The sequence below is a fragment of the Ictalurus furcatus genome, chromosome 2, assembly GCF_023375685.1.
Source record: "Ictalurus furcatus strain D&B chromosome 2, Billie_1.0, whole genome shotgun sequence".
In the NCBI taxonomy this organism is placed as follows: Eukaryota; Metazoa; Chordata; class Actinopteri; order Siluriformes; family Ictaluridae; genus Ictalurus; species Ictalurus furcatus.
This window is the reverse complement of record NC_071256.1, coordinates 3242304-3263100: the sequence shown is the minus strand read 5'-3', so window position 1 is coordinate 3263100 and position 20797 is coordinate 3242304. Positions and strand designations below refer to the sequence as shown.

At 44.3% G+C, this 20797-nt stretch overlaps 1 protein-coding gene across 2 annotated transcripts in view; it reads right to left on the bottom strand.

Moving 5' to 3' along the window:
* Positions 1-20797, bottom strand: part of rps6kc1 (ribosomal protein S6 kinase polypeptide 1) — a 39632-nt gene that overhangs the window by 7450 nt on the left and 11385 nt on the right. For both annotated transcript variants that reach the window (XM_053643530.1, XM_053643538.1), the window contains 8 exons: positions 20075-20134; positions 19240-19566; positions 16328-16452; positions 15957-16049; positions 15212-15259; positions 14684-14816; positions 10173-11540; positions 8789-8878 (listed from right to left, as the gene is read on the bottom strand). In XM_053643530.1, coding sequence (XP_053499505.1) covers positions 8789-8878; positions 10173-11540; positions 14684-14816; positions 15212-15259; positions 15957-16049; positions 16328-16452; positions 19240-19566; positions 20075-20134 — 2244 coding nt within the window. The remainder of the gene's footprint in view (positions 1-8788; positions 8879-10172; positions 11541-14683; positions 14817-15211; positions 15260-15956; positions 16050-16327; positions 16453-19239; positions 19567-20074; positions 20135-20797) is intronic.

Below are 20797 nucleotides of genomic sequence, written 5' to 3'. Positions count from 1 at the left end.
TCTCCCACTCTCACTCACTCTCTCTTCCCCCTCTCTCCCACTCACTCTCACTCACTCTCTCTTCCCCCTCTCTCCCACTCTCACTCACTCTCTCTTCCCCCTCTCTCCCACTCACTCACTCTCTCCCACTCACTCTTCCCCCCTCTCTCCCACTCTCACTCACGCTCTCTTCCCCCTCTCTCCCCCTCTCTCCCACTCTCACTCACTCTCACTCACTCTCTTCCCCCTCTCTCCCACTCACTCTTCCCCCCTCACTCACTTTCTCCCCCTCACTCACTCTCACTCACTCTCTCACCCCCTCTCCCTCCCCCTCACTCACTCTCTCCCCACCTCACTCCCCCTCTCACTCACTCTCTTCCCCTCTCTCCCACTCACTCTCTGCCACTCTCACTCACTTTCTCCCCCTCTCACCCTCTCTCCCACTCACTCTTCCCCCCTCTCTCCCACTCACTCACTCCCTCCCTCTCCCACTCACTCTCTCTTCCCCCCCCACTCTCACTCACTCTCTCCCTCCTCCTCACTAACTTACTCTCACGCTCTCCCTCTCTCTCTCTCCCCCTCACTCACTCACTCTCTCCCCCTCTCTCCCCCCCTCACTCCCACTCTCACTCACTCTCTCACTCCCTCTCTCTCCCTCCTCCTCACTCACTTACTCTCACGCTCTCTCTCTCCCACTCACTCTTCCCCCCTCTCTCCCACTCACTCACTCCCTCCCCCCCACTCTCACTCACTCTCTCCCTCCTCCTCACTCACTTACTCTCACGCTCTCCCTCTCTCTCTCTCCCCCTCACTCACTCACTCTCTCCCCCTCTCTCCCCCCCTCACTCCCACTCTCACTCACTCTCTCCCTCTCTCTCCCTCCTCCTCACTCACTTACTCTCACGCTCTCTCTCTCCCACTCTTCCCCCCTCACTCCCACTCTCACTCACTCTCTCCCTCTCTCTCCCTCCTCCTCACTCACTTACTCTCACGCTCTCTCTCTCCCACTCTTCCCCCCTCTCTCCCACTCACTCACTCCCTCCCTCTCCCACTCTCACTCACTCTCTCTTCCCCCCCCACTCTCACTCACTCTCTCCCTCCTCCTCACTCACTTACTCTCACGCTCTCCCTCTCTCTCCCTCCCCCTCACTCACTCACTCTCCCCCCCCCTCACTCCCACTCTCACTCACTCCCCCCCTCACTCCCACTCTCACTCACTCTCTCCCTCTCTCTCCCTCCTCCTCACTCACTTACTCTCACGCTCTCTCTCTCCCACTCTTCCCCCCTCACTCCCACTCTCACTCACTCTCTCCCTCTCTCTCCCTCCTCCTCACTCACTTACTCTCACGCTCTCTCTCTCCCACTCTTCCCCCCTCTCTCCCACTCACTCACTCCCTCCCTCTCCCACTCTCACTCACTCTCTCTTCCCCCCCCACTCTCACTCACTCTCTCCCTCCTCCTCACTCACTTACTCTCACGCTCTCCCTCTCTCTCCCTCCCCCTCACTCACTCACTCTCCCCCCCCTCACTCCCACTCTCACTCACTCTCTCCCTCTCTCTCCCTCCTCCTCACTCACTTACTCTCACGCTCTCTCTCTCCCACTCTCTCCCCCTCTCACTCACTCTCTCCCCCTCTCACTCACTCTCGCCCCCCTCTCACTCACCCTCACTCACCCTCATTCAACCTCACTCACCCTCACTCACCCTCACTCACCCTCTCTGGAAATGGATATATTCCTGACGCACTGCAACACAGTTTCAAATCAGTTCCTTCTCCTGCATGTTGCAGTTAATAATCAAATAATACTTTTCAAAAAAAAAAAAAAAAAGAAAGAAAAAAGAAGAATAAAAAAAAAGTTGTGTGTGGTATCTTAACTTTGTAAACGACGCCGCGTTCACGTCAAGAGGAAATAACTGTAATTAGGAGCTTTACGTCTTTGTCAACCTTATAATTAGCGGCTCGGGGGAAAAAAATACCCCGAGGGAATAAATGACAGCGGCGCTCACCGTTCACGGCAGTGTAACGTCAGGACTTAATCGACAGCAGAGGAGAGCTTAGTATACGTTCTCTCAGAGAAGACGTTAAGGTGTTGTGTGCGTTTCCATAGAAACGACTACATGAATGTGATTTACATAAGGCTCCGAGCCTTTTTATAGATGTGTTTGTTTCCTCTAGAAAACCTCGACCATCACATATCACGGGAAATTTAATACGCGTAATATTTAATATATATTCAATACGTATACATACTTTTTTATTTTCATAATTTCATAAGCGTACATTTCTACGATCGAAAAAAAATCGCCAAACCCTGAACGGACCGGTCAGTAACCTCTTTACAGGAAGCGTCACCGTAACAACAATGAGATAAATATATATTTTTCATCACATTTTAAAACAATCTTCGTTACTAGTCTTCGATCATGCAGTTCGTCCGCCGTAAATCACGTACGAGAATTTATCGCACACGGACGTACGTTCAAATCCCGACGACGCCAGAGACGTCCGTGACCGGGGGTCCGAGAGAGCAAAAGCGGCCGTGCTCTCTGGGTGGGCGGGGAATACTCGCTCTCGCCCCTGTCAATCACAGCGACGCTAGCTAATCGTAAGCGTCTGTCAGCTCATGTATGCGGAAGAGGGCGGATAGCGTCTTCCGCTTTCCCAGCCTGAGCAGCAGTTCGAAAAAGATGATGCGGAGGAAGCACGGGTGGGTGGGAACCGGTGGAAGGGAGAAAATTAGAGATGGTGGGGGAGAAAAAAATAAAGAAATAGATGCACAAAAGTATCCTGAGTGCGTTCTTATGACATCATACGAATCAGAGCAACAAATTCAAGCGGTCGTATAAGCTGATTAAATCCTTCTAGCCGGACTTTCAGTGTAAAAACAATGGAGATGGAGATCTATACATCTGACGGAATAAAAATCAGCCCTTAATTCTCAAACTTTTCGCTCCTGCTGTGTGATGTGTATGTACTTGTCCTTGAATTCTGTGTTTCCCGGGTTTCAGTGTCTCTCTGCCTGTCGTTGGGGGGTCAGTTCTAAGCCTTTAGGGCTTCAGCGGGGACACCAGATGGCCCATGAGCCCCTCGAGCAATGAGTCTAGTAGAGCCATAGCCTGGAGCTACACAAGCTACGCCTCCAGATGTGGGCGGGGCTTCACTGCTCTCTCGCGGTCAGAGCTAAAGGCACGACGAGAGCTCGGTTTCCCCCGCAGGCTCCGGCTGCAACTGAGCAGCACGGCTTCACACTCGAGATGTTGTGACAGCGCGATGTACACGATCATCGTCAAATCGAGCCTAACTGTACCTGTGTGTGTGTGTGTGTGTGTGTGTGTGTGTGAGATGAGGGGTGGCTCAGGGTGATATCACACACACACATGCAGAAGTCTTTCAGCAAGGTCGAGTGTCATCACAAAGGATTAATGTCTACCAGACTCCAGGGAAGGAAAGCATTATAGCGCAGGACAAACAAGACAAGACGAGAGAGAGAGAGAGAGAGAGAGAGAAAGGGGGGGGGTAGAAAAAAGAGAGGGCAAAAGGAGAGAGAGAGAGAGAGGGGGGGGGGGACCATAGGAGGACAGATGGGCAGAAAGAAAAATCAAACAGGAAAGAGACAGAAAAAGAGGAAAAAACACATTGGGAGCAAAACAAGGGACAGAGAGGGATGGATAGAGGAAGATAGGAAGAGAACGAGAAGGCAACAGGAAATGAGAAGGAAAATAGGAAAGGGAGAGCGAGATTAAAAAAAAAAAAAAAAAAGACAAAAAGGAATGAAACGAGAGCGAGAGTAAGAAAAAAGAAAGATAAGGAAAAATGGACAGAGGTAGACCGACAGAGAGAGAGAGAGAGAGAGAGAGAGAGAGAGAGAGAGAGCACAAGCGAGCAGAGCATATAGAAAAATCAAAAAGGAAAGTGACGGGGAAAGTGAGAGTGAAAAGAAAGAGGGATAAAGAGAAGGGAGGAGGATAAGAGAGAGAGAGAGAGAGAGAGAGAGAGAGAGAGAGAGAGAGAGAGAGAGAGAGAGGGGAGCACATAGAAAAATCAAAAAGTGATGGGGGAAAAGGGGAAAGTGAGTGAAAAGAAAGAGGGACAAAGAGGAGGAAGGAGGATAAGAGAGAGAAAGAGGAGACAGAGAGAGTGAGGGGATGAGCATGCAGGAGGAAAAGAGAAACGGGATTGTGAAACAGAAAGAAAGAAAGATAGAAAGTCAGGAAGGAGTGATAGAAGAGGATAGATAGACAGAATGACCTAATCAGATTTAGTCTAAGATTACTGTAAGGATGCTTATTACTGTAAACGTTCATTACTTTAAAGACACTTATTACTACTTTAAGGGCACTTACTATAACTTTAAGGGTGCTTACTATAACTTTAAGGGTGCTTACTATAACTTTAAGGGCACTTTCTATAACTAAGGGCACTTTCTATAACTTTAAGGGCACTTACTATCACTTTAAGGGCACATACTATCACTTTAAGGGCACATACTATAACTAAGTGCACATACTATCACTTTAAGGGCACTTACTATCACTTTAAGGGCACATACTATCACTTTAAGTGCACATACTATCACTTTAAGGGCACATACTATAATTTTAAGGGCACATACTATAACTTTAAGGGCACATACTATAACTTTAAGGGCACATACCATAACCTCAAGGGCACATACCATCACTTTAAGGGCACATACTATCACTTTAAGGGCACATACTATAACTTTAAGGGCACATACTATAACTTTAAGGGCACATACCATAACCTCAAGGGCACATACCATCACTTTAAGGGCACATACTATCACTTTAAGGGCACATACTATCACTTTAAGGGCACATACTATCACTTTAAGGGCACATACTATAACTTTAAGGGCACATACCATAACCTCAAGGGCACATACCATCACTTTAAGGGCACATACCATCATGTTAAGGGCACTTACTATAGCTTTAAGGGCACATACTATAACTAAGGGCACTTACTATAACTTTAAGGGCACTTACTATAGCTTTAAGGGCACTTACTATAGCTTTAAGGGCACTTACTATAGCTTTAAGGGCACTTACTATCGCTTTAAGGGCACTTACTATCGCTTTAAGGGCACTTACTATCGCTTTAAGGGCACTTACTAGTATGTGCCCTTAAAGTTATAACGTGTCCTTAATGACACTTATTACTACTTCAAGGACACGCGTTACTAATTGAACAAAACGTAGCATTACTTTAAGAATACACTGCTTTGCTCGTTTGTTTGTGGAATGGAATATCATGCCATATACAAGTCCTACGATTTAGGAAATGAGCTTTGATCGAATGAATCGTGTGAATGCAAACACAAAGGAAAAGCTTTCTTCTGAATCTACGTCTCTAAACACGAGTGTGTTCTCACACACACACACACACACACACCCACACACACACCGTGTGCCACGCTGAGCTGTTGCTTTGTTCAGTAAACGTTAGTAAACAGCGAGAAGGAGCAAGTTCCTATATTTGGCTTGTACATCCTCGGTTGGCGTGTGTGCGTGTTTGTTGAAGTGTTTTGCCGTAACGGCCACAGCCCTGAGTGTCACCGAAAGCCACTTCGTTCTGTTTCGGGTGCCTGAGAGGGAAGTGCTGGTCTCCTCAGACAGAGGAGTGGAGGAACAGGTGAGCTGTCTCACTTCCCTAAAGAACCGCTCCATTGTAGCCGTGAGGAAGCAGCTAACGGCGGGGAAAAAAAACCACAGCAGAAGTGCCTCAAGACACACACACGCAAATACACACACTCCCTCGGGCAAAAGAAAACAAAAACACACACACACGCTAACTCATTTGTTCGGTTACTTCAGTTCTTTACTTTAAAAACAGCTCTCTGGCTAGCTTTTGGATCTCTCGAATTAGCCATTTATTATATATTAGAATATTGCTTAGTCATTAGCTAGCTCATGCTAGCTTGCTGTTAAGGGCTTGGTACTGGAGTACACCGGCTAAACCAAGCTAGGCTCAACTATTAAAGAACTTTCTAAACTGAACTGTTATACTTACATACAGATGGATGTTTGGGTCGAACCGTGTTCTCACAGCACTTAAATCTTAAATCTGACCAGCTAGTTTACTGCACTAGCAGTTACAAGCCGGCTAGCTTCCTAACTGTATACTTATTTACTATTTGTTCATAGATTGTTGCTGTTTTATGGGAACGGAGGTGAAGAGACGTTCCTACTGCCATTTTGGTAGTTTCTCGGACTTACAAAACGATGTATTATGCGACACAGATGGCCATTTTAACGATTTAAAGGGGTGAAGCGCTAAATAGCTAGCTAGCTCGGTAGTTAACTAGCTTAAAGCAAATTCACAGGAGCTAATAGGATAGTAATTAGGAATAGAAACACAACGCAGATAGCTAGTAAGTCGATAAAACTTGATCGGCCTCTTTAATGATGCAGAAGTTACCCGTTCAACATGATATTTTTAATAGAAGTTTATTAGATCCGAACGAGGAAGATACTCCGTGCTCAGATGTAAATATTATATTAAAACTTAAAATCTCAAATCCCTGATCATTTACAGTAATAAAAGGAAAACGTGAGCACAGGGAAACATGGAAACGTCCCATTAGCGCTGATGCGTGTGAGGGAAAAAGATGCTGTGTGTGTGTGTGTGTGTGTGTGTGTGTGTGTGTGTGTGTGTGAGATAAATCTGTCATCAGATTTACCACAAACACACAAAAATGTGTCCCGCCCTACTGACAACATATCGCCAGTCAGAAAGACGCAAAGTCAGACAAGCTTATTATTATTATTATTATTATTTAATTAATATTGTTGAAAAATTCCTCACAAACTATTCCAAGAATAAGAGTGGAAAGAAACAAAAAAAAAAAGGAAGAGCGCAAGGTGTGGGAACAGAGAAGTGTACAGTACACAAAGCAGAATAAACCCAGCATGAACAGGGGGGGGGGGGGAAGAGTTTCGAGAGCGAAGAAAAAGAAAGAGTGCAGCAATTTAGTCATGTGGCGCCCTCTAGAGGACATTACGTTAAACACGCTACGGGGTATTTAATAAAATTACTATTAAAAAACAAAAACAAATTTAGTGATTAAAATGAGAAACGTTTGACTTGAACTATTGTGCAAACCTTATGTTCTACGAGGGGTCGAGAGTAATTTGTCTCAAAGTACATAAAAACAAATTTAAACAAAATCAAATAACTAACGAGACTGGCAGCGATTTAGAAAACGTGTCATATACATACACAAGGACATGGAATTCGGAGTTTATTACTAAATTAATTACTCATTTACTATTAATGGGTTTATCACTAATGAGTGAGAACAGTTATACAGGTTCACTTGAATCATTCTGAAACATCTTCGTTATATTTATTTAAATTTAATCAAACTACACACACGCATAAACAACAACAACAACAACAACCATAAAGAAAAACTCTGACTGTTCTAAACAAGGACATCGGAAATTCTGCCACTCATTCATGAAGTTATTTCCTAATGTTTCCTTTGTCCCAGCTTCAAAATGTTCAAAATCTGCGATGCAACTTGGAGAGGTTTTTGTGGAAAACCTTTCGCAGTAATGTTTGTTGGTAAACGAGACCTTTTAGCTGTACTCGTGTTCGATGCACGTGAATGGACGAGGGCTTTGGCGTTGTGAATGCGCGTCGCGATGACACGTCGCACGTCACGTGATGCGCCTTGGGGCAAACGTGGTAAATCTGCGGTAATTTTGAAAGATCGTAAACTCTACCGGATACCGCGGAGTTTGCTTGATTTTGCGTTATTTTCTGTGATCGCAAATAAATAAATAAATTCATTCATTCATTTTTTTTTTTAAAACTGGAAAATCCTGGAGGGACAGTTTCACTTGCTTAATATTTATTAACATAAGTATTAGTAAAGAATATTTTTATATGGATCTATTGTAAATGAAATGATGCAGTTTTACTTGAATAATTCTGAAAATCATACTTTTTCAGGGGAATGGACTTTTTCAACGGCTCTAGCCATCCATCCATCCATCCATCTATCCAGCGATCCATCTGTCCATCCATCCATCCAGCGATCCATCTCTCCATCTGTCCATCCATCCATCCAGCGATCCATCTCTCCATCTGTCCATCCATCCATCCAGCGATCCATCTGTCCATCCATCCATCTATCCAGCCATCTATCCATCCATCCATCTTTCCAGCCATCTATCCATCCATCCATCCATCTATCCATCCATCCAGCGATCTATCTATCCATCTGTCCATCTATCCATCCATCCATCTATCCAGCCATCTATCCATCCATCCATCCATCTATCCAGCCATCCATCCATCCATCCATCCATCCATCCATCCAGCGATCTATCTATTCATCTGTCCATCTATCCATCCACCCATCTATCCAGCCATCCATCTATCCAGCCATCCATCCATCTATCCATCCATCCATCCATCCAGCGATCTATCTATCCAGCGATCTATCTATCCAGCGATCTATCCATCCATCCATCCATCCATCCATCAGTCTATTTATCCATCCGTCCATCTATCTAGCCATCCATCCGTCCATCCATCCATCCATCTATGCATCAGTCCACCTATCAGTCCATCTATCCATCTTGAATGACATTTAACTTTTAATACAATTTATGATGAAATCCTTTTCTGGAAATGCCTTTTTGTCTTTTATTTTGGCCATGTATCTTGTACGATCTCAGTTGTTAAGGGACTTTAAACCACATTGTGATTCACCCGTGATTTTTTTGTTTGTTTGTTTGTTTGTATTTTTGTATTTCAGCTGGACACGTGACTGACCTGGAGCGCAGTACATCTTGGCGACGGCGGTAGGATCGCAGGATTCCTCCACTTCGGTCCAGCTACAGAAGTAAGTCAACTCTACATGACCTGAAAGAAAGTGCAAGAGAGAGAGATGGAGAGAGAGATGGAGAGGAAGAAAGCAGCAAAAAAAAAAAAAAGCGTGAGTGAGAGCAAAACAGAGAGCAAACAGAGAGAGAAAATGGAGCGGCTAATTAAACTGAAAGCAACTCCACCTCTCCACTAAAACAGTCTGACGAAATTACAATGTTCGCCCAAAATGAAACGAATGTGCCCTTTTCTTCCTCTCTCTCTATCCCTCTTTCTCTCTCTCTCTCACACACACACACACACACACTCATCTGTGAACGAGGGAGCGGTAATTGCTGTGCTTTGAGTGCTGGCACTGTGTCATTGGCAGTAATGCTGTTATTAACCATTAGAGCCTATTAGAGCTGTGATCGCCGAGCAGGGGGCCTAAGCCTCGGAGAGAAGGGCCAGACAAATCGCCCGACTCAAACAACCCGAAAACAAACAGACGCGCAGAGGAACAACGGAACAGCAGGAAACAGCAGGAATATAAAATCCATCGCACAATGGGAGACAGAACTATTCCCATATTACCTGTTAGGAAGGTTAAGGGTGTGTTAAACATGCTACACAGGCACATATACAGTGCGGATCTTGTTTAACTTATTATAAAAAAGGTGTATTCGTTTATATTACCGAATAATGCTTGGTGGTGGTGATGTTGGTGTGTGTGTGTGTGTGTGTGTGTGAGATAACATCAGACAACATTACGTTTCCACAGACTTCTCAGCATCACTCGAAATCATGATAATGTCTCTATAAATGTTCTATAGCAAAACTGTCATTATAAGCGTAACGCCATTTCGAACGCCCACCAAACAACCTTTAGGGCACTAATAACTCCTGTTTAAGAGTTCAGCAACGCGAGAGGTCGTGTTATTGACTTTTTAGCATTACGTGGCGAGTACTTATATTTACAAGTGGCTCGTTTTTTTTTATTTTTTCTGGTGTTTATGCGAGTCAGAGAAACAGACAATTATCATTTCAGGGCTGTGCGTTAACGGCTAAAAAGACAATCGATTATTTGTTTGTTTGTTTGTTTATTTATTTGAGGAGGAGTTTCACATCACAGCACTAGTGAATTCTCGACCTGTACAGCAGACGTGCCACATACTTGGGATGTGGCTTTGTTTAAGGAGCTGTTTATTTATCATTTATGGAAGGAGTCTCCAGTGTCAGCACTTTGTAATAGTAAGTTTTCTGCCACTGGAACGTCTTCAAGGACAGGGGAGTTCACACACTAACATGACATGCTGTGGTTACACAATATACATTGGTGGGTGCGTGTGTGTACCTCTGTAATCCAGCAGTATGTTGTTGGGGTTAAGGTCTCTGCAGACGATTCCCTCGTGATGCAGCGCGTCGAGGGCGAGCAGCATGTCCACCGCCCAGCTCCTCACCAGCGCCTCGGGCAGGTGTGTGTGCAGCGCCACCTCGGCCAACTCATCCAGCTCTCGGAATATCTCCGACACACTCCTGCCCTCCCTCTTCTCCACTACCTCTGACCCTGCAGAGGGTGGTGGGTGGGTGGGGTCCATTTCAGTCCTGAGATTGAGCGAATCAAAAGGAAGGGAAAATGTCTGAGATTCTGTGCTGCTGTGTACAGAAGAGGCGTGGCCTTTCTGTTCAGACGCATCCGAGTGCGATTGGCGACGTAAAACGGAGATCTCTGGAGCATGTTCCTCAGCGGATAGTTCCAGGCCTGCTTCCTCTCCCAGCTGGAGTACATCCGGTTTGCCAAACTGAGGTGAGGGCTTGGCTTCTACAGCAAAAGCCACACCCGCTGCCGCAAGCTCCTCCTCCAGATCGTCGCCCGTGATACCCGTGACCCCGGGAAGGTTGACTAAAAGGTCCGGAGGCTGTCCCTCATCAACACAGGGCATGTTTGCGTCCTCCACCATGGCCTCTTTGAAAGAAATCACAGGTACGGATTCATTGGAACCCTGATCGCTATCGAACCGCCACAGATCGGACAGGTGACCCTTCACCTCCACTACCTCGCCGATCTCCAAAGGATCCTCAGTGACCTCGGTTACCTCCGAGCCCAGGTCTGAGGTGGAGAACAGCGTTCGGGAGGCGTCAACACTGTCCTTGCTGTCGATCCGAAACAACTCCATGGGTGAACGTTTCAACTGGTCCAGAGAATCGAGAGTGGATGAGTCAACAAGCTCCTCATCTTCTTCAGTGAAGAAGCGTAGCTCTTGCCCACCAACCGGAGAACACAAACTATCGCTGCTTATTAACGACCTCTGTAACGCCTCTGCACCAGAACCTTCGCCTCCGAGATCGCCAGAATCTTCCTCTGCCTCTTTCACGTCTTCCTCTTCCTCGCCCAGAGCCTCAGGCTCCACTTTATCCTGCTCGTACTCGTGGCACAGCGTTAGGTAGCTGCTGGTGCACTCTTCTTCCTCTGAAGAGCCGGACAGGGGGGCTCGTGAGCCACTCTCGCTGTGGACTCTCAGAATGGGCCGGGACTCTTCTTCTTCTTCCTGGTCTTCCTGGAGCTCCACGCTGGGCCGTGAGCCGCTGCTCTCAGAGCTGATCAGTGCATCGGTGCAGTGAACGGTCGTCGTGTGGGACTTCTGGATGAAGGGGATGTCGAAGCTATCTTCTTGACTACCTTCATGTAGGTACTTGGTGATGTGGGACCATAATTTACCACCTAGAGCGGAAAAATAGAGAGACAGGGGGAGATATTAAGACTGAAAACTTGCATAGAAAGAAAACAAGCAAGCAACCCCTTCAGAGTAGACCCAATAGATCAACTAAAGTCCGGAAGTTTTGGCACCAGAAACCTTTTATCCCTGTACCACTAGTTGTATCATTTTGGGTACTTCCTCAACCAATCTAATGGCACACATGGTGCGGAGGAGCAGCACTGTCCTTTGCAGAATAGTAATCCATACCGCATCACACAGTGACAAGAGACCAACACTGCTAGATTTTGAGATTTCGCCCCACATTTTTCCCCTCCACAGTTGGGGGATGAGGCCAGTTCTGGGTTTTGAATTTTCCATTGGAAAAGGACTTTGCAAAGTAACACCTCACTCCTGGTCTTACTAAAGCATCCTTAGAAAAAGGTTCCTCATGGGTTCTTCGTATGTATAATGTACAATCTGTTGTAGACGTAGAGGTTTGGCTTGGGAATGTTTTCTCTACAAAACTCTACATGAAAGGTTCCACCAACTTTTAGCGGGTACAAACCAAAGTACCCTTTAGGGTGCGAGAAGAAATCTTTTTATATGAGTGAACATCAACGTTGTCCACGAGTCCTGGATCATCAGACAGCTTGCGATACGGATTTAGACAGTGAGCTGGTAAAGTTGGTTTTACCGGTCAAAGTGACCCTGCGAGACAGTCTCGACTCTGGATCATCGGAGGACAAGTCGAGACGAAGATAAACAGGACGCATGCCTGGAGTCTCATCGAAAACGTCCACGGAAGTGGTACCTTGTACATTCACGTTCAGAGTTCAAATCCAAGGATAACCAGAGAGCTGCTCTTGAGCCCTTGAGCGAGACCATTAACTGCTCAGCTCAACGCAGAATTCGATTATGCTTCGTTTGTAAACCACTTCAAATGAAAATGATTGGCCAGAGGAATGCATTTAGATACACGAGAAGTTAAACGACAAGTTAAAACGTCTAGCTTTCCTACACAACTTCGACGACGGGAATAAATCCGAGCTAAAAGGTCACTACAATGTAAAGAGCCAGGATTTTAAATGGTATCATCTCCTTCCTAACAGATTGAAAGCCTAAGTGCGTACTCACACACACACACACACACACACACACACACACAAACACACACTCTTGCACAGCTGTGTTGTGAGTGATTGGAGGGTAACATCTGCTGCGTTAACAGAATGAATTGGCTCTTCACCGCTAAGATAATGACACCGTTGCAGCCAAATGATTCCAGTCCACGAACAAAGCAAACAAACAAACAAGAATCAGCCAATCGCACTCCGGCAATGTCACTCGGGTCAGGCCAAACTTCCCGTCTGATATCTACGTTTGTTTGCGAGAGATTATTTTCTGCATGAAAGACTGGGAACCTTAGTGCATCAGTAATACATTTACTGGAGAGGTAGGTGCCAGCCGTAAATTACTGTTGGCTTTGGAAGGGTGTAATTTTACCGGTGTTTTCCTTTAAGACTTGATGCATACAGACTAGTGCTCTCGGTGTGTATTAAAAAAAAATAAATAAACAAATGAATGTATTCGAAGGCCAAAACAGTCTATGGCAAAAAAAAAACAACAACAATTTTGGACAAATTACCATATATTTGGACGCTAAGTGCACTACATAGGTTTTAAATAAAGCTCTGATACAAACCAGAACAAAATGGTGGATGGGATATTGGGGATATAGAAGCTATATATTCTAGATCAGCCTGGGTATTCATATCAGCGGACGCTCAAGGTTTCAGTACGAGTATCGGGATCTTAAATAAATAAATAAATAAATAAATAAATAAATAAATAAATAAAAGGGTCCCATGCCGTGTCTAGTGTTAAAATCAGCATTCAACTACACCCTATGTAGTGAGCATATACGGTGAACCGGCAGCCACCGGAGATTCGGTTAAGTCTGTGTGAATTCTAAATAATAATAATAATAATAATAATTCATTTATTTATTTAAGAGAAATAAATCAAATGTTTAAATGATCTTACGTAACGATATATCAAGTTACAAGACGACAAAAACGAAAACGAATCCAAAACATGGAACATTTATGATGACACGGTCTCCTCGAATCGCGATACGGACGCGCTCGAAATGAGTAAAACTTTCAAGTCGTGGAACTCCAAATACTAATTTTTTTTTTTTTTTTTTCATAGCATCGACAGCCCTAATGCACTCTGGGTTGCCAGTTTGTTAGTTCCTACATTAGGATACTTATTAAACTGGCAAGTCTTGCTCATTACCTCGTGTTAGATCAACACATGAGGCCAGTCTTGATGGCGAGTCGGGACGTTTAAACCGCGTTCGGCAAGTCGCGCGCTCGCTCCCGTAGCCGAGCCTGTTGTGAAATGAAACGGCGCTTTAGGCTACTTGAGAGGTTTGAGGCAACTTATTAACGCGGGCACATGATTTTGCCCAAACGACTGCTAGGAGATTAAGTGGTTTATTCATTCCAATATAAACACGCTCCTGAACACAGATGTGTGCACTGACACACACTCGCAGGCTCGCGTGCACACACACACACACAGCCGGTAGAGAATAAGGAGACGCAGGTGTTAGCTTAGTTAATGATCCGGAGCAGCACCTGCTACCATAGATAATGACCTGTGACACGAGCTTAACAAGGACAGAGAGAGACGAGCGAGGGGTTTTGTGTGTGTGTGTGTGTGTGTGTGTGTGTGTGTGTGTAAGGAGGAGAAAGGATTTGCCATGACGAGCCAGAAAAAGAGCATTTGAGAAGAGTAAAACAACGATCACAGAGTCGGGGGAAATGGTCGAGAGACATAGAGAGAGAGAGAGAGAGAGAGAGAGAGAGAGAGAGAGATGTCTTAACGTCTTAAACTAATTTCCAACCCGGAAGTGAATATGAAAATTATCCAAAATAGAGGACAAAGCATAAATGTGTGTGAGGAGGTTGGGTAAAGGAATGTCGGTAATTATGAACAAACAAAAATAAAATAAACTTTCGTGGCGCTGACTTTTAGCGCTGTGCTTTGACTCGTTTCTGCCTCATTTGTAGGTCACTTTGGATAAAAGACATCTGCCGAATGAAGAAATGTAAATGCGTGAGAGAGAGAGAGAGAGAGAGAGAGAGAGAGAGAGACGCACCCTCGGCGTAATGCAGCAACAGGAAAATGGAGTCCTCAGAGACGATGAACTTCCTGAGTCGTACCATGTTGGGCACCGTGTGAGGGACGATGGTCTTCTTCACACGTCCACACTCGCTGCTCTTCCGCAAACCCTGGAAAAGACACATCATAGGTAAAATAGAAAACACACACACACACACACACACACATGCCCATTAGGGCCGCATCATCTGTCTGAGTTACTCTGCTGTCAGAGGCCAGAGCTCTCTCTGTGCGAGTGTGTGTGCGTGTGGGGCATCAGCATCATCTGTGCCCGTCCGTGCCATCAGCTGGCATCTGGAGCCTGTCCAAAGTGGAGGACACCACAAATAATGGCACCTCTCACACACACCTCTCTCCTCTGCACTCTCTAATGCACCAGATTATCCACCATGACCACACCATCATCACACCTTCATGCTATCAGCTCACACACAGACCGACAGACACACACACACACACACACACACACACACACACACACACACACACACACAGGCTCACCCACCTTAAGGACGAACATCTCCTGCGTCCTCTTATCCATCACCAGCAGCACCTACAGATGAGACGAGGAAACACGACAGCATGAGCGAGCAACACTTTCAGGAGATCACTGATGTCACTTCCTGTGGGCGTGGCATTGTTGCATCAGAACTAAATGCAGATAAGGAGCTGTGAGTCGAGAATTGGACGATTTAAAAAACAAAAACAAACAAACAAAGAAAAAAAAACAACAAATGAACTAGTGCTTTTTTTGCACTCATTTGTTAGGGGCTTTACTTCACCATAAACCTCGAACAAATGGGCACGCTATTATAACTGCTTTATAGTTTGGGATTTTTTTTTTTATTATTCAGATCTTTTAACACATTTACTTAAAAATCAAAGGAAGATAAAGAACTATGGGTATGGTGTAACGTAAACTTGATTTTGAAACTTGATCGTGGTGCCGGCCCTAACTTCAGCAGTTTCGTTTTTCATGGCTGGCTATATATCTGCATTATTTGATGTCTCCATTTCTAGGTCTCTCACACACACACACACCTCTGCTTGTGTCTATGTGTGCACGCCCCTTGAGAAACCAGAACAGGTGCAGCCCTTAATGGATATGAATGGAGCACTGGGTTCACACACACACACACACACAAAAATATATACACGCACACAAATCTTGGACTCGTATTCGCATATAAATAAAGAGCGAGTCCCCCCCCCTCCTTCCCGGAGATGAGTAACCTTTGCCCTTAGCTCACCTTATCGATGACTCCCAGCACTCTGTAGTTGTGCAATTCATCAGCCTGACTCTGCTGACCCCATGAACCCTTACAGCACTGAGCAGTCAGCGTCTAAACACACACACACAGACAGACAGAGAGAGAGAGAGAGAGAGAAAGGTTAAAGGTCAAATGTTAAAGCCAGCGTTCAGAGTCAAGCTGCGTAAAGTGTTTTCTTAAATACTGAGTATTATTTAAGATTTTAAGCAAAACTAAGGCTAACCCTCATTCCTCTCCTTAATGAGATAAATCAGGATTATTTCTAATCATTCATTTGCAGTCAGGGTAATTATTATTCAATTATTATTTGTATTAAAACTAAAATATGAAACGATTTCATTTCCACTCACCCGGTTCTGAGTGGAGCTCTGGCCCATGCTGTCTTTCAGGTAGGTGTTAGCGATGAGCTCGGCGCGCATCAGGTACTCGGCTGTCTTCTTTTTCACGGCTTCCCTCTTGCGCGGGCTCACTTCACCTGACACACACACACACAAACACACACATGATCGTGTGAGAAATCTACTAGCCTCTCTTTTCAGTTTCATGGCTTGATGTACTGCGTGGCATAAAATAACAGTTTTAGTCAATTTAAAGAAGAAAAAAAAAACTAAAAAAAAAAAAACAGAATGCTAGCTTGCTTGCTAGCAAGTTGATGTTTTAATCACATGCTACGACAGAACAATGTTCACTCACTTGCTAGCAAAATGACACATGGTTTTTGTTGTTCATTAAAAGAGTTTCCCAAATACTACCGTGCTTTTTGAAAACATTTGACTATTTAATTGAATTATAATATAAATTCACTAACATCGACGAGCTATGCGACTAGCCGAGCTAATTACACGGCTGGCTAGACTGCTAGCTAGCTTATTTAGTTAGTTAGAAAGTAAGTAAGAAAGCAAGTAGACTGCTGGCTCAGTCAGTTAGTTAGCTAGGTAGTCAGCTACATAGGTAGAAGTCACGCCATCAAGTTTTAAATTGAACTCGTTAATAACTAACTATTTTCGTAATATTGCTAGTTATCGCCGTCTTTACAGCAAGCATGTTACTCCAGCAGCTATGGAAGTTCTTCTTTCCTACTAGTTCATGGTACTTCTCTTCTTTCCTAATATCGTTACAGAAGGCTTTCTACTCCGGTTAGTGATGTCACTCCATCAAGTTCGAAAGGTAACTTTTGAACGTCTGATAGCAGGACGTGCCGAAGGCAGCGCACTCAAAATAAAAAACAAAACAACAACAACAACAACAAAAAACCCCACCATTCTCTTTCTCCTCCATCATTTGCCCCTCCTTTTCTCCATCTCGCTCGCTCTCTCCTCATTATCTCTTTCTGCCATACACCGAGCTAAAGAATCCTGGCAGGTACTAAAAGCTTGGACTGAAGCCCCTTCACAAAAGAAGCCCAGCACCGTTTCATTGTCAACAACACCAGGAGTCGTCACCCATCCGTAAACAAACGCAAACACATTAACGAATAAACAAGCGCAGGAAAACAAGCCGAGGCATTTAGATCACTGCGCTGGTTTAAGAACAATAAGGCGTGTGTGTGTGTGAACGATGCCAGAAAGGCCATCAGGCAAAGTGGAATAGCGGCTACGGTGCCGCCCCGATGGCCGAAAGACACCATCTCGGCTCTGACATCACAATGCCGTTCTTTAGGTCAAGACTTCATGGAAAAATAAATACGAACACTACGCAACGTTAAAATAATTACCTAACACACAGTTTTCCTATTTACTAGGGTTTTATCAGGTGTTAATCCAGCAGTTCTGCTTCTTCTTGAGGTCCAGCGGTTTTGGTCGACGGTCCAACAATTTGCTATTGTTTTGAAGATCGATGTACACCTGATTCTTTTACGCAATTTTCCCCCTTTGTTAAGGTGTTTACGGGAGACATGTTACGGTAATTTGCTGCTATAGTACTTTAGAAACAGTAGCATATAGGCAGTTATGGTAGTTTGATTTTTTTTTTGCTATTGGTAGATGTGCAAGCAAGACGGTTACATTAGTTTGTCCATTTGTTACAGTTTTCATAGTAGGCCGGTTACGGTAGTTTGTCCATTTGTTAGTGGTTTTACAGTAGGTGTGCTGCTCCAGCAGTTGTGGTAGTTTGTCCATTTGTTAGCGCTTTCATGGTAGGCATGTTACGCAAAACGTTATGGTAATTTGTCCATATTATTAGGCTTTTCTATAGTAGGTGTGCTACTCCAGCAGTTATAGTAGTTTGTCCATTTGTTAGGGTGGCTGTGGTAGGCAAGCTATTCTAGCAGGTATGGTAGTTTGCCAATTTGGTAGTGTTTTTATGGTAGGCGTGTTACTCTAGAAGTTATGCTAGTTTGTCCATTTGTTAGGGTTGACGTGCTACTCCAGCAGGTATGGTAGTTTTTCCGTTTGGTAGTGTTTTTACGGTAGGCGTGTTACTCTAGAAGTTATGCTAGTTTGTCCATTTGTTAGGGTTGCTGTGGTTGACGTGCTACACTAGCAGTTATGGTAGTTGATGTCTATTTGCTATTGCTTCACCTGTAGGCACGGTATATTACTGCTGCAGTTATGGAAGTTTGCCCATTTCTTATTGTTTTACTGCTACTCCAGCAGCAATTATTGTTGTTTTTTTGTTGTTGTTGTTTTTTAGGGTAGACATGCGATTGACAAAGTTATGGTAGTTTTCTTACTGGTTAGAGTTTTTACATTAGGGAGGCTACCACAGCAGTTACAGTAATCTGTTTATTTGTTGGGGTTTTCAGGATAGGCATGTTACTCCGGCAGTTGTGGTAGTTTGCTATAGTTTTATTGTAAGATGAAGCCGTTACGAGAGCGTGTTACTCAAGCAGCTACAGTAATTTGCTTCTGGACTATTGTTTTTACTGAGGACATGCTACTCCAAGAGCTCCCCCTTTCGCCACTGTTTTGCTTTTACCATAGTTTTCCCATTTCTTAGGGTTCCTGTGGCAGGAGTGCTCCCCCCCCGCAGCAGTTACAGAAGTTTGCATCTTTGCTTCACGTTTTACAGTATGCATGATGCTCCAGCAGGTACAGTTTCCAAATTTGCTATTGTTTTTACTGCTATGTGATATTCCAGCAGTTTACATAGTTTGCATACGCCCTATTGTTTTTACAGTCGACGTGCTGCTTTAGAAGAAATACTTCTAGTAGTCCTGCTACACCAGCAGTTGCGATGGTGCGCCCATTTGTTAGTGCATTTTCATGGAGTCCTTGGTCCTTCTCTAGCTTCTGATGTTGCTGATACGTGTGTGCACGAGTACCTTGGACTCCCTGCAGTAGTAAATCCACTCCGCTGCGGTAGTAGAAGAAGGCGGAGGCGTAGTCCTGCTCCACCTCTTTCTGCACAGCAAGGCTGATCTGCTCGCTGGCTTTCTCCAGGTAATCTTTCTTCTGGTGGCTGGAGGAGAAAAGCGCCGCCCTGATGGCCCGCCTCGTGTCTACCTCTGTCCGGCTTGGGGACGGGGGACGTCCACTTCCTCCTGCCCGCTGGTTCGGGGAACTGCAGCTCGAGCCCATTCCATCGTCCAAATCGGGCAGGGAGTCTCCATCCACCAGCAGAGAAATCAGATCACTGTCACTGGATGGACCTGAAACACACAAACAGAGTCTGGACTGAAATATGTAGATCCGGATACCCGAATACCTTATGGACGCTGTTTGAGTATTTAAATAAACAAATGACTTCCATTCAAATGGTAACACATATTCCGAACACCTGTGAACAACCAACACCAATACCACACTCAATTTAGTAGTGACATCATGTGTTAAGAATAAACGTTTTGGGTTGTTTTTTTTTACTCATATTAGCACAGAATAATGGAATTTGTTGTGATTATTTCTCACACAAACCCAGGTTGCGATATCAGCAGTTGTCTGGTCGCCATTGGCCCTTAGGAATTTGCAATCTACAACTATTTTGAAGCCTGTATTTTGTGACGAACATTAAATCAACAAAACTAATGTTATTCAAATCGAAGTAATTTTGTCGTAAAGGTATTTGCAAGTTACACAGGCTGAAGCAGACAACAAAAACAACTGGATATGGAAATGTTTGAATGTGGTGGCAAGTAAGCAATAAAACACTTGGCTCACCTCCATACTCTGACTGACTAGCTAGGGTCGAATCATCCACGCCACCAATGCTCTTATGGACTGGACCGAGGAGAAAGAGAAAGCGAAATTGGATAAGCATAAGAATGACAAATGAACAGAAGCCAAGCGGTTATTGAGAACAGCACATGTTTACAAAAAGGCAGCTTTCAAAATGCATATTACTCCTACTAAACTCCGCCCACAGCAGTATATAGTATAAAGTATGTGAAGAAAGGAATATTTTTGCTGTACTGTATCCCATAAGGCTACACATTCATATTGTTTCTCAAATAAAAAAAGTGGAAAACTGCCATTAAAAAGGTAACAGTCGCAACTATAGATTGGAATTATGCTCTAGCTGACGTTTTTCGGTTTTAAATATACTACTAGGGACTTAATAGATCAAGAACTTTTACACCAAAATATAGCAAAGATGTTAAAAAAAATAAGGGTTAACGTACAGTTAAACTCACAGAAACATGAGAGAAATCCTTATAATTCCTAAGTTTCAACATGGCCACGGTTATAATTTTTCACTAAGTGTACAGGAAACCAAAAAAATTATTTACTTGCAATAATTTACTGTCTGTATAAACAAGATAGTGCTTAACAATTAGCAACATCAGAAGTCTGAGGTACCCCTGCGGTAGAGATGAGGTATGTCTGAGTTAAGTTTGGGATAATGCTGGAGAAAATCTGAAGAAGGTCTGAAGTAGATCTGAA